The sequence below is a fragment of the Onthophagus taurus genome, chromosome 5 (assembly GCF_036711975.1).
Source record: "Onthophagus taurus isolate NC chromosome 5, IU_Otau_3.0, whole genome shotgun sequence".
In the NCBI taxonomy this organism is placed as follows: domain Eukaryota; kingdom Metazoa; phylum Arthropoda; class Insecta; order Coleoptera; family Scarabaeidae; genus Onthophagus; species Onthophagus taurus.
Genome location: NC_091970.1, coordinates 8,089 through 19,949, shown reverse-complemented (window position 1 = coordinate 19,949; position 11,861 = coordinate 8,089). Strand labels below are relative to the sequence as shown.

The following is an 11,861-nucleotide window of genomic DNA, read 5'->3' as shown; positions in this document are numbered from 1 at the left end:
TTGACACTAAACATAACCCCAAAAAAAATCCAACCTAATAATAAAAAATTATTTGATAAATAAATAAAATACGTATTTTATTAAATAAGAAATCACATGAAAAAGATTTACAATAAAAATTAAAACAATCTTAAACAGGTAATGTTGTACTAACAGTTTTTGAAAACATCTTTGAAAAAAATGATAAACCTGTTGCCCCACCTGGTATGCTAGAAATAACAGTCCAAAGCAAGGTTACAATCTGTCCGACGGCGAATAATACCGTAAAAGGAGTACTTTGCAGATGCAAGGCGAAATATAAAGTACCCACGAGAGTTGTTCCATAAATTAATGTTAAAAGAAGACGTTCCCTCGAAAACATATGTTTTAAATGTGCCATTGGTCCCCATAGAAATGAAAAACTATTAATAGAAACAATCGTTATTAAATCAACAATTTATTTTAATTTACCTCATAATAAAGAATAAACTTCCTAATGTAAACAACAAAGAAAATTTTCTTGCTTTAAACAATAAGACTGGAATGTACATTGCGGAAAGGGTAAAACATAAAATTCCCATTATTATACATAAGCAAAAGCCGGTAATTCTTTGAAACCGTGACTAAAAAATAAGAAATTTTATAAATAAGTATAATTTAATTCGTTTTAAGTACTTACCAAACTAGGACAACAATCCTTTTTCGTCTCCTGAAACCAACTACCATCATCGGCTTCTTCCTTTTTGAACCAAGCCGAGAAATTGGGTTTTTGTATCAACGGCAGTTGCAATTTAAACGATTTCTTTTGATCGTTTTGCAACAATAAGTACTCGTCTAAATCTTTCTTTAAATCGGCCATTTCACTAAAAACACATGTATTATCAAAGAAAATTTATTTGACAATTTGTTATTGTTTACGTTTGAAGTGTCATAATGTAGTTTTCTTTATCACCTAAACGAATTAATAGGTAGATGTCGCTAATCGCAAAAAAATTAATTAATAATTAGGTTTTTAAACAAATTTGTTATTACATTATTATGTATTGAATTTAATTCGTTTTTTATAAATTAATAGTTACTCAGTTTGGTTTAAATAAGTGGCGACATCTCATTGACAATTTTAAAATCAAAACATAAACATAACCTGAAACTGCTTATTTATCCGTTTATTTTTATATTATTAATTAAAATATAAGGGGGAAAAATGTAAGTATTACTATTTATTTTCACTAAAAATATGACTTAAAAGTGATAAATATAATAAATAAAAGCGGGTATAGTCTTCGTTAAATTCGTTTTCCTTCCAGTTCACCATGAATTCTTAACCTATAAAGATCTTTTTTGTTACAATTTCTTTTATCGATTATTAAGTTTACCTATATACACATGTAAAATCCGGATTTCCATGATTTGAATGTACTTTAAATTCGATAAAATTAAACGCATTTTGCGAAGATGCTACTTTAAACTCTTGAATTGGGGGTCCGTTTGAGTTGTATGTAAACTTTCCGAGTAATAATCCTTCTTTTTGATTTATACATTTCAAGCCCTGTAATTGTAATAATTGTAATTTTGTTTTAGTGGTTGTGCTAATTAAACGTACAGTTATACTAAAATCTTTTGGTGCTGTTGTTATTTCCCCCGAGGGCGACATGGATTTTTGAATATGTTCCAAACTAACACTTGTAACGCGCACTTTACCTAATAATCTGATTATAGCGACACCTTTCGAACCTTTAAACGCCCAACATTCACCGGGAAGGTTTCCAGGCTTTTTAAAATTAAAATAATATTAATTGTATGTAAGTAAATGTGAAATAAAAATGTACTTGTATCATAGTTCTAGCACCGTTACTAGCCGGACATAAAGGAACCCCTAAAAATCGTACACTTTCACCAATGGGATAATTTTCCGTATCTTTTATTGTAACGATACTTCCTCCGGCCGATTCTAATGCAAAGTCGGTTTTCCCCGTTTTATCAGCGTCGTATTTATTTAACGCATTTGTGATATCGCTTGAAGAAGCTTTTTGTTTGTGACCATTTGAGTCACATTTCTCTTTGATTTCCGATAACATTGCATTACTTGATTTCAAATCGGTTAATAATCCTTGGATAATTTCTAATTTTTTATTCGTGTGTTCCTTGTTGGAAATTATATCTTGCACTTCACCCTTTAAATCGAACATATCTGTTTTAAATTTTTTTAATTCCTTTTTAACGCAATCGACAGATCCTTGTGATTCCGATAAACTATGGCCCAAATATGAACATATTAAAACAACGCTACCTGGAAGAAAATGTTATTTCTATTAATTAAATTTTTTTTCCTATTATAACTTAACTAATTATTAAAATAGTGTTGGAGGTTATGTTTATATAAATTAATGACAGTTAGGTTAAGATCAAAGCTGTCAAATTTTGAAATATAACCTCAATCGCGTTAAGTAGAGATAAAATAAAAACCTATTGCAAAGAATATTATAACGTATCTGCAAATTCGCTCCCATTGATTATAATTTTGATTACATAGAACTGTATTGTAATTTCTCCTCATTACCAACTGATTATTAATTAATTGTCGATTATTTATAATTGGAGAAGGGGTTAGATTGCCGCTTTTTCGTGTAACGATTGCATCGGAAATTATAGAAACGTTTGAAGCTTGCGATTTAGATCGTGCTATAAAAAAGATGTTATCAACGTTTTGAAAAAGATAATAATTTTTTTACCTGCAGATCGGGTATAATAATTGTGTCTTGTCTGAACGGTCTCACTCTCTGAAATTTCGTCGGAAAAAAAATCTCGTTTCGTGTCAAAGTGACAAAGATCAAAATAAAAACGTCTCTTACCTGTTATCGATACCTGACTTGGACCCGATAATGTTAAAGAACAATTACTAACGTTCATTTTCATTAGAAATTAATAACCTCTATATTTTTATTCGATTTTATTCATAAATTGATTGACATAATTTTTTTATTATAGAGAAAATGTCAAATTCATTACATTATTTCATAGAAATCCAAGAAAGGAATAAATTATTGTCCAAAGCGGTTGGAGAAGCCGTTCAGCGATACGAAAAGAACTCCAAAATTCCTCTAAAACAATACATCACACAAACAAATCCTTGTGCTACGATCATGGGAAAAGATTTAATTGATTCCATAAATAAACGACTCCAAGAAGAGGAATCTTTAGATGAATTAGTTAAAAAAAGTATGCGAATAATAGTAACAAATGTTATAAATTAAGTTTTTTATTGTAAATTAATTCAACATAATAATTATAAGCACCTTTAAAATTATATAATATCTGTTCAATGTTTGTTGATAATGTTGTAAAAATGTCGTAACTGTCATAATATAAGGTTTACATATTATATAAAATGAGTTGGTCACCCTGGTTATGATATTAAAACGAAACGTTTGTTTTATATACATATGTAGCTTTTTATTTAATATCGGGCATGTTTTACTTAGCTTTTGGATCTGGAGAAATTCAAGAATGAAATAAAAACTAGTATGAAGAATAATCGGAATAATTAAATAATTTTTATAATGTCACTCTCAGTCACTCTCATAAACGTCTATTTCATAATTGTCATTTCTAATTTTTAAGTCCTGTTATTTTTTAATATATACCTTTAGTGATCGTTTTAACATCATGAAAGGTACTTCTAAATCTAACACCTAGACGATTGTGAAGAAAAAGTTAACTAGAACACCTTGAAACGCCATTTGAAGCAGTTTTTTTGTTTGTATAAATTTTACAGTATCACCCAACGGCTATTATTTGGCACAAATTTGCATTGCAATGTTCCAATTTATACTCTCTTCTGGTAACGCTAAGCAATGCAAATCCAACTTGTTACGATTTTTGGGGGCAAAATTGGCATATTTCAAGAATAACAGGGTCGTTTAAAAAATTATAATAAGCAACTTCTATTCAACGAAATACTGTAAATTAAATTGTAGCATTGTACGTAAAAAAAGATTTAGAACACAAAAGACATCTGTCAAAATGTGAAATGTCATTAACTTAACCTACAAATTAAAAGCGTTGTCGTAAATTATTGGTAATGAAATTAGGCAACTTAAATTAATACTCCTATGAATAATATTATATATTTAAAAAGCGGGAGTATTAAATTGGAAAATAAATTTATTATTATCTTTAAATAAATCTACTGAAGAAATTTCTTTTAGATAACATTGAAACGATTACGAAAATATGGGTAAAGGTCTAGATAATAACAATAGTGTTATCCTTTGGAATGTCAATGATGTGTTTATTGTTGACAACATAATTCAATTTTGAAATACCTACTCATGAAAAAAGATTTAATAAAAAAATACATTTCCCAAATGACAAGACAATAATGCAATAATAAAAACGTCATCTAATATTCTTAATTTAAAAATATAATTGTTTCCCCTTCAATAACAATGATGGTTAATTAGCAATAGAAATCGAGTAAACTTTCTAATATATGTGTACACTTAATATGTACATTAACAATAAAAACGATATCAATAGAGATGAGTAAACGAGAAGAATGCAGATTATTTAGGAATTTTTCACATTATTTTTCCGTTCGCCGACGTGGAACAATGTAGGTTGTGTAATATTGGTCAAAACAAATAAAAAATGTTCAATTTTAGTTACAATAAACGATTCGTTTTTAAAATTGTTTAATAACGAAACAATTGTATCCTATTTAGGATATCGGAAACCAATAACGGTTACTTCCTGGTGATTTCATTCCTTTTTCAAAACGAACCATGCCTAAATTTAATTAAAAAACATTTTAAATACAAATCACGTTTTATTTTTATTCTATATATACTCTTGTTTTAAAAAGAGAATTACAAATGATTATTTTAATAATAATAAGAACCTTTTCCTTTTTCATTTCGTTTTGTTGATAAGAAAATGGTTATCAGGAGAGTTTGAGCGAAACTTAACAAAACTCGCCGTGGTACGTTTTTACGAGTATATAAATTCGAAAGCGGCTCGAAATGGTTTCAGTTGGTGTTGGTGATCGGTATAAACGCGACTAAAAGCGAGGGAATACCTGTCTTCGTTCTTTTAACAAAAAATACAATAATAAATTCGTTCAGTTAAAGAAAACTCGGAAAGAATAATTAATTAAAGCTAATCTTCTTGTTATATTAACAAAATCGGGATAAAAAGTGAAACTAAATTTAGTATTTTGTTTCTAATTTCGAAGTGAAAGTAAAAAATAATAGGTAAACTAAAATGGAAAAAGAGTCGCAACGAAACACTGCCGATGTCGCTCAGGAAATTGAAAATAAAGGTAATAAAAAAATAAGTTGTTTAGGAAAAAAAAAATGTGGTAACAAACAAGTTTTTTCAAAGAATCGTGAGTTATTTATCAACAAAAAGTTACGTAAAAGTTTATCGTTTTAACAAATTCATTCCATTAATTAATTATTTCTTTTAAAATTAATTTTTTATACAGTTGAAGTAATTATTTAAACTTGAAATAAACTCGAACTGAACTCTTTAAATAACCTCAAGATAAAATAAAATAAAATTGACACTTTATGATAAGAACAATGTTTTTTCGTTGTCAACTTTAATTTCAAGTGCTAAATAATTTATTCAAATTATAAGTGGAATCGAAATTCTTTTATCTTTACTTTCTTTACTTTTCTTAATTTTTTTTATTCAAGATTATGATTTTAAATCCAATTCAACAATAACAACTTATATTAAAACTAAATTATTTCATGTATTCAGGAATTTCCATGTGAATATTGTTTTAGAAAAAAAGGTATGCAAAGAATTTTTTTACGCTTATCGTAATCTGTGTATTTTTTGCGTATCGATGCTTGAAATTATTATTTCTAAGCGATTGTGTTTTAACAATCAAAACAGTGTTTTTGCAAACGTAAAATATTGTAAGTTAAATCTCTACATTTTATCTTTAATTTTGAATGATTAATATTAGAAAAGAGGCACACACAGTTCATAATAGGAGTTATCACTGTATTAATAACGTTATCTAAAATAATCCAGAAGCTTTTTGTTTGCATTATTTGATTAAAAGCTTAATCAAAAAGCTCGATGTTTTCCCATTTGACTGTGAAGGTTTAATTGTGTTGAGGTCAATTTGCTTTTGCGACCATCAATTTGTCCTTTTTATTCTCGTTTTAACATCACATGATTTCTGTTCTAGCTTCCTTGCCTTGGTATGGAGTAAGACATACTCAAATGATCCTTCTGTTCGTTTTAATCATCATCGGATATGGAATGAGGGTTAATTTATCGGTTGGAATCGTCGCAATGACAGATACGGATACAATTTCAGATATTCCAGTAAAAAAAATTTTTAATAACTTACTTCTTTTGCAATCAACAAATTATAATAATTATAATTTAGAAAAATAAATATTAGACCACTACTTTACCGGCCCTGTACAGGGTGGTTCAAATTCGATGTCCGAATAGGCTAACTCGAAAACTATAAGAGTTAGAAGAAAAGTAGCTGACATGTCATGATCTCGTCTTTCGAGAAACTGCTAATGCTGAAAACGTCATAGCGCTATCGTCTTTTGTTTTTCCGCTAGAGGCCAAAATTGAAAATATCGTAAAACCCGCAAATGTAATTATCTTGGTTATTATTATAGGTGGAGTATTATAACTAAGACATTATATGGACACTTTTTTACAGAGAATTTGATGACGTAGTCAAAAAAATTTTGTCGGTTTTAGATTTTGAGATATTATTACAATTTTCGTTTTTTTAAATGGAAACAACCACTGATTATTCGCTTAATAAATTCGTTATTTTTTTCTGATTACAAAAATATAGGGTTTGACCGGTCTATTTCTTATTGTAACTTTTCTTTTAGTGTCGTGGAAGAAATTAAATTTACAGTTTCCTGTAAATTACGGTTCTATAACTAAAAATTAAAAAAACATATTTCTGATATTTGAAACAAATATATTTGTTAAACTGTTTAATTTATATATGTTTTACACAAAAGTTGGAATAGATTGCATTATTTCACATTTTTTATTACGATTTAATATTATTTTTAAATGACTTAATAAATTATCGATAGATGGCGCTCATATGTTTTTTTTTAATTCAAATAAACATAGCAACATTTGTTTGTATTCAAAAATTTTCTGAAGTGTCACTTTAAAAATCCCGTTTTTAAGACCAATTACAAAAATTTTAAAACGTTTAGAATGTTACATATTAAAAAATTATTTATTTTTAAATACCAGAAGTTATCTTCGTATTTAATTGTTAACTTTTTAAATTTTACCTACAGTAACTTACAGGAAACTGTAAATTTAATTTCCTCGACGACACTAGATGGAAATTTTATAAAAAAAGTTTATTTTTAGCTTTATTCTAAAACAATAAGAAATAGACCTGTCGAACCCTATATTTTTGTAATCAGAAAAAAATAACGAATTTAATAAGCGAATAATCAGTGGTTGTTTCCATTTAAAAAAACGAAAATTCTCATGATATCTCAAAATCTAAAACCGAAAAATTTTTTTTGACTCCGTCATGAAATTCCCTGTAAAAAATTGTCCATATAATGTCGTAGTTATAATACTCCACCTATAATAATAACCAAGATAATTGCACTTATTGGTTTTACGATATTTTCAATTTTGGCCTCTAGGGGAAAAACAAAAGACGATAGCGCTATGAGGTTTTCGGCATTAGCAGTTTCTCGAAAAACGAGATCATGACATGTAAGCTACTTTTTTTCTAACTCTTATAGTTTCCGAGTGAGCCTATTCGGACATCGAATTTGAACCACCCTGTACATTCGGTTGCATATTTCATTTTAATTTTTAGACTTACAACTGGACAATTAAAAGTACAATTTTATCGTCGTTTTTTTGGGGTTACATCATCCCTCAAGTCGGTGTTGGTCAATTAGCGGAACGCTACGGCGCGAAATGGTTTTTAACGGGTTCAATGGCAGTTTCCGCCCTTTTTACGTTACTGATTCCCCCGATGGCTGAATTGGGATCTTGGGGAGTAATGATTTGTCGAGTCATTCAAGGATTCACCCAAGGTTTTTTTTATCCTTGTATGCATAATTTACTGAGTAAATGGATTCCGTTAAACGAACGATCCAGACTTGGCACCTTCGTATACGCAGGTAAATATTAAATTAAAAACTTAAAATTTTGAAAATGACGTAAAGTTTCAACTGTCAAAGCAAATGTCAATTGTGTTGCTTTTAGGTTATAATAGTTTTTTTTTTCAAATTATCATAAAGGTAATTAAGAGGAATATTGACGTTTTTAGGAGGTCCTCTTGGAACTGTTATTTCAATGCCTGTAACCGGATGGATTTCGGCAAGTTCAGCAGGTTGGCCAACCGCATTTTATTTATACGGAGCTTTAGGTTTTGCTTGGTGTATCATTTGGTTGATATATGGCTCTAATGGCCCAACCGATCACAAAACGATTTCCGCACAAGAAAAAGACTACATTTTGAAATCTTGTGGACAAAGCGATAAAAACAAAGTTGGTTTTTATTTTTAATACATAATTAATTGTACAGAATAATTTTCATATTTATTTTAAAAGCATGTAACTCCATGGAAAGATTTAATAAAATCGCTTCCAGTGTGGGCTATTTTAATCACGCATTGCGGTCAAAACTGGGGCTTTTGGACTTTATTAACTGAAATTCCAATTTATATGAAAGGAGTTTTAAATTTCAACATATCAAAAGTAACAATTTAATTTGTCGTTATTTAATTTTTGATTAAATTTCGAATTTATTTTCTAGAACGGCCTGTTATCAGCCGCCCCTTACTTTGCTCTTTGGGTTCTTAGTTTTCTCTTTGGATTCTTAACCGATTACACAATAAATAAAGGAATATTTTCGGTTGGCGTAGCAAGAAAAGTTGTTACAGCCATAGGTTTGTCTTTATAAAATCTCTCTTTATAAACGTGGTTAATTTCAATAGTAATTTAATTTTAGGTTTAATTGGTCCTGCTGGAGCTTTATTCGCTTTAGGAATGGCCGAAAGTGATCAAAAAGGGCTCGTAATAGGGTTATTAATAACCGCTGTTGGATTAAATTCTGCGATATTTTGTGGTTACCAAGTAAGTCACGTGGATATCGCCCCAACTCACGCCGGAACATTGATGGGAATAACAAACGGAGGCGCAAATATTTTTAGCATTATAGCCCCTTTAATTGTTGAATTGGTCGTAACAGATGAGGTTAAAAAAGAATTTTTAATTGCGAATACTAAAATAACTAAAAAACAAATTTTTTAGTCCGACACTGATCAGTGGAAAATCGTTTTCTTCACAGCAGCAACAATTTATGTAGTCGCTGACATAATTTATACAATATTTGGATCTGGCGAACGACAATATTGGGACCAAGAAAACGTTTCAGATGAAAGTAAGTAAAACAGATTTATTTTTAACGATAAAAAAAAAATACAGCTAAAATGTAAATAGCTTATACTTTGTTGTTGAACGTAATTTTGTGTCGTGTTTTATAAATTATATGCTAATCTTTTATTTTAAAACAAAAAATTTAAAGAAGAATGCGAAAAACTCTTCGAGTCTGATAAAAAAGGAGATGAAATAAGTAAATTACTGGAGATTTACAATCAAAAAAGAAGCTATACACATTTTATAAGTAGATAAATACGTAAAAAATTGATTAATTTACTTTTTTTTAGATGGAATTGAAAAACAAAAAACTAAAAACTTTTCAAAAATTAATGAAAGAACATGACTAGTCCCTAAATGAATTTGATAAATGATTCTTGTTATGTTAGTTTTTAAGCATAAACATAAATTATGTTATTTATGTATCTGTGATATGTAAATAAATCACATTGAAAAAAAACGTTGTCTCAACATTAATTTTAATTGTATATGTTATAAAAACCTGAGTGAGTGGTAAGAGGGTTGCGGTAGGGCAGGGTTGGGTTGCGGCAGGGCAGGGTTGGGTTGCGGTAGAGCAGGATTGGGTTGCGGTGGCAAGAGGGGTATGTGAAAAGAAGTGTGGCCAGAAAATTAGTGTATCAAACATGGAGACGGTGATGCTGAAGAGTGAAGAGGGATGGGAGGCGATTGCGAACATGTGCAGAACTATAATGAAGGAGAAGGAGACGACGGAGTGGGAGCTGTCGCCGGGAGGTTATGGGAGAGGAGAGGATGCTTCCCCTTATATGTATAGTTTAAGTGTAATTAATAATAAAGTTTATGGAAACGCAAAACCAAGATTTTGTTGTTAACCAGCGCCCACCAGATAAAAAATAAATAATCAGAATGTATTCTATCGTTTTCGGATCCGACAACTGACGCAATGGAGTGACGCCTCCTCCTCCTGAAGGATGCCGAGATCAAAAGGTCATAGCCACCTACATGGTTGGAACAAGTAGTAGAAGTGGATAGTAATGGCAGGTAGATGGTAAGAAGAAACCTCTTACCATATCTAACCAGAAGATCGGCGGAGTGCTGCCTCCTCCTCCCGTAAGAAGCCGAGCCGTAAAAGTCATGGTCATTCACAAGGAGTGAAGGAGAAGGGTTTGTTGTTCCCCGATGAAATGCCCTAATGGGCGGTGCCGGGAAGAGAGGGGGAAGGGTTTTAGACGGTCGGAATTGCTTCCAACTCGTCACTATCCGGCCACATGAGAACTTAGGCCGGGTGTCTGGTAGCAGATTTCCTAATCCCCTCTTTAAAAAAAAGGCAGGATTGGGTTGCGGTAGGGCAGGGTTGGGTTGCGGTAGGGCAGGGTTGGGTTGCGGTAGGGCAGGGTTGGGTTGCGGTAGGGCAGGGTTGGGTTGCGGTAGGGCAGGGTTGGGTTGCGGTAGGGCAGGGTTGGGTTGCGGTAGGGCAGGGTTGGGTTGCGGTAGGGCAGGGTTGGGTTGCGGTAGGGCAGGGTTGGGTTGCGGTAGGGCAGGGTTGGGTTGCGGTAGGGCAGGGTTGGGTTGCGGTAGGGCAGGGTTGGGTTGCGGTAGGGCAGGGTTGGGTTGCGGTAGGGCAGGGTTGGGTTGCGGTAGGGCAGGGTTGGGTTGCGGTAGGGCAGGGTTGGGTTGCGGTAGGGCAGGGTTGGGTTGCGGTAGGGCAGGGTTGGGTTGCGGTAGGGCAGGGTTGGGTTGCGGTAGGGCAGGGTTGGGTTGCGGTAGGGCAGGGTTGGGTTGCGGTAGGGCAGGGTTGGGTTGCGGTAGGGCAGGGTTGGGTTGCGGTAGGGCAGGGTTGGGTTGCGGTAGGGCAGGGTTGGGTTGCGGTAGGGCAGGGTTGGGTTGCGGTAGGGCAGGGTTGGGTTGCGGTAGGGCAGGGTTGGGTTGCGGTAGGGCAGGGTTGGGTTGCGGTAGGGCAGGGTTGGGTTGGGTTGGGCAGGGTTGGGTTGGGTTGGGTTGGGTTGGGTTGGGTTGGGTTGGGTTGGGTTGGGTTGGGTTGGGTTGGGTTGGGTTGGGTTGGGTTGGGTTGGGTTGGGTTGGGTTGGGTTGGGTTGGGTTGGGTTGGGTTGGGTTGGGTTGGGTTGGGTTGGGTTGGGTTGGGTTGGGTTGGGTTGGGTTGGGTTGGGTTGGGTTGGGTTGGGTTGGGTTGGGTTGGGTTGGGTTGGGTTGGGTTGGGTTGGGTTGGGTTGGGTTGGGTTGGGTTGGGTTGGGTTGGGTTGGGTTGGGTTGGGTTGGGTTGGGTTGGGTTGGGTTGGGTTGGGTTGGGTTGGGTTGGGTTGGGTTGGGTTGGGTTGGGTTGGGTTGGGTTGGGTTGGGTTGGGTTGGGTTGGGTTGGGTTGGGTTGGGTTGGGTTGGGTTGGGTTGGGTTGGGTTGGGTTGGGTTGGGTTGGTTGGGTTGGGTTGGGTTGGGTTGGGTTGGGTTGGGTTGGGTTGGGTTG

General features: G+C 33.4%; 3 protein-coding genes across 4 annotated transcripts; 1 reads left to right on the top strand and 2 right to left on the bottom strand.

The window, feature by feature from the left end:
• Nucleotides 1–60: 60 nt before the first annotated feature.
• LOC111420096 (uncharacterized) lies at nucleotides 61–906 on the bottom strand. The gene is made up of 3 exons (XM_023053003.2): nucleotides 659–906; nucleotides 451–602; nucleotides 61–401 (listed from the first exon to the last, which is right to left on the bottom strand). Exons 1-3 carry the CDS (start codon nucleotides 836–838, stop codon nucleotides 131–133), a joined length of 603 nt encoding a protein of 200 aa, XP_022908771.1. The 5' UTR covers nucleotides 839–906; the 3' UTR covers nucleotides 61–130.
• Nucleotides 907–1,186: 280 nt separating this feature from the next.
• LOC111420095 (SUN domain-containing protein 1-like) lies at nucleotides 1,187–2,946 on the bottom strand. 2 transcript variants are annotated; one of them, XM_023053001.2, is made up of 7 exons: nucleotides 2,832–2,945; nucleotides 2,712–2,759; nucleotides 2,446–2,661; nucleotides 1,809–2,269; nucleotides 1,583–1,750; nucleotides 1,356–1,528; nucleotides 1,187–1,305 (listed from the first exon to the last, which is right to left on the bottom strand). In XM_023053001.2, the coding sequence occupies exons 1-7, from the start codon at nucleotides 2,893–2,895 to the stop codon at nucleotides 1,266–1,268; spliced, it is 1,170 nt and encodes a 389-aa protein (XP_022908769.1). In that variant the 5' UTR covers nucleotides 2,896–2,945; the 3' UTR covers nucleotides 1,187–1,265. The 2 variants fall into 2 exon arrangements, with proteins under 2 accessions (XP_022908769.1, XP_022908768.1); XM_023053000.2 differs by having other exon boundaries at nucleotides 2,712–2,946.
• A 2,759-nt stretch (nucleotides 2,947–5,705) lies between these two features.
• On the top strand, nucleotides 5,706–9,685 carry LOC111420107 (putative inorganic phosphate cotransporter). The gene is made up of 9 exons (XM_071196022.1): nucleotides 5,706–5,906; nucleotides 6,185–6,324; nucleotides 7,832–8,141; nucleotides 8,291–8,511; nucleotides 8,575–8,721; nucleotides 8,780–8,912; nucleotides 8,975–9,219; nucleotides 9,277–9,406; nucleotides 9,551–9,685. Exons 1-9 carry the CDS (start codon nucleotides 5,834–5,836, stop codon nucleotides 9,655–9,657), a joined length of 1,506 nt encoding a protein of 501 aa, XP_071052123.1. The 5' UTR covers nucleotides 5,706–5,833; the 3' UTR covers nucleotides 9,658–9,685.
• Nucleotides 9,686–11,861: the final 2,176 nt, after the last annotated feature.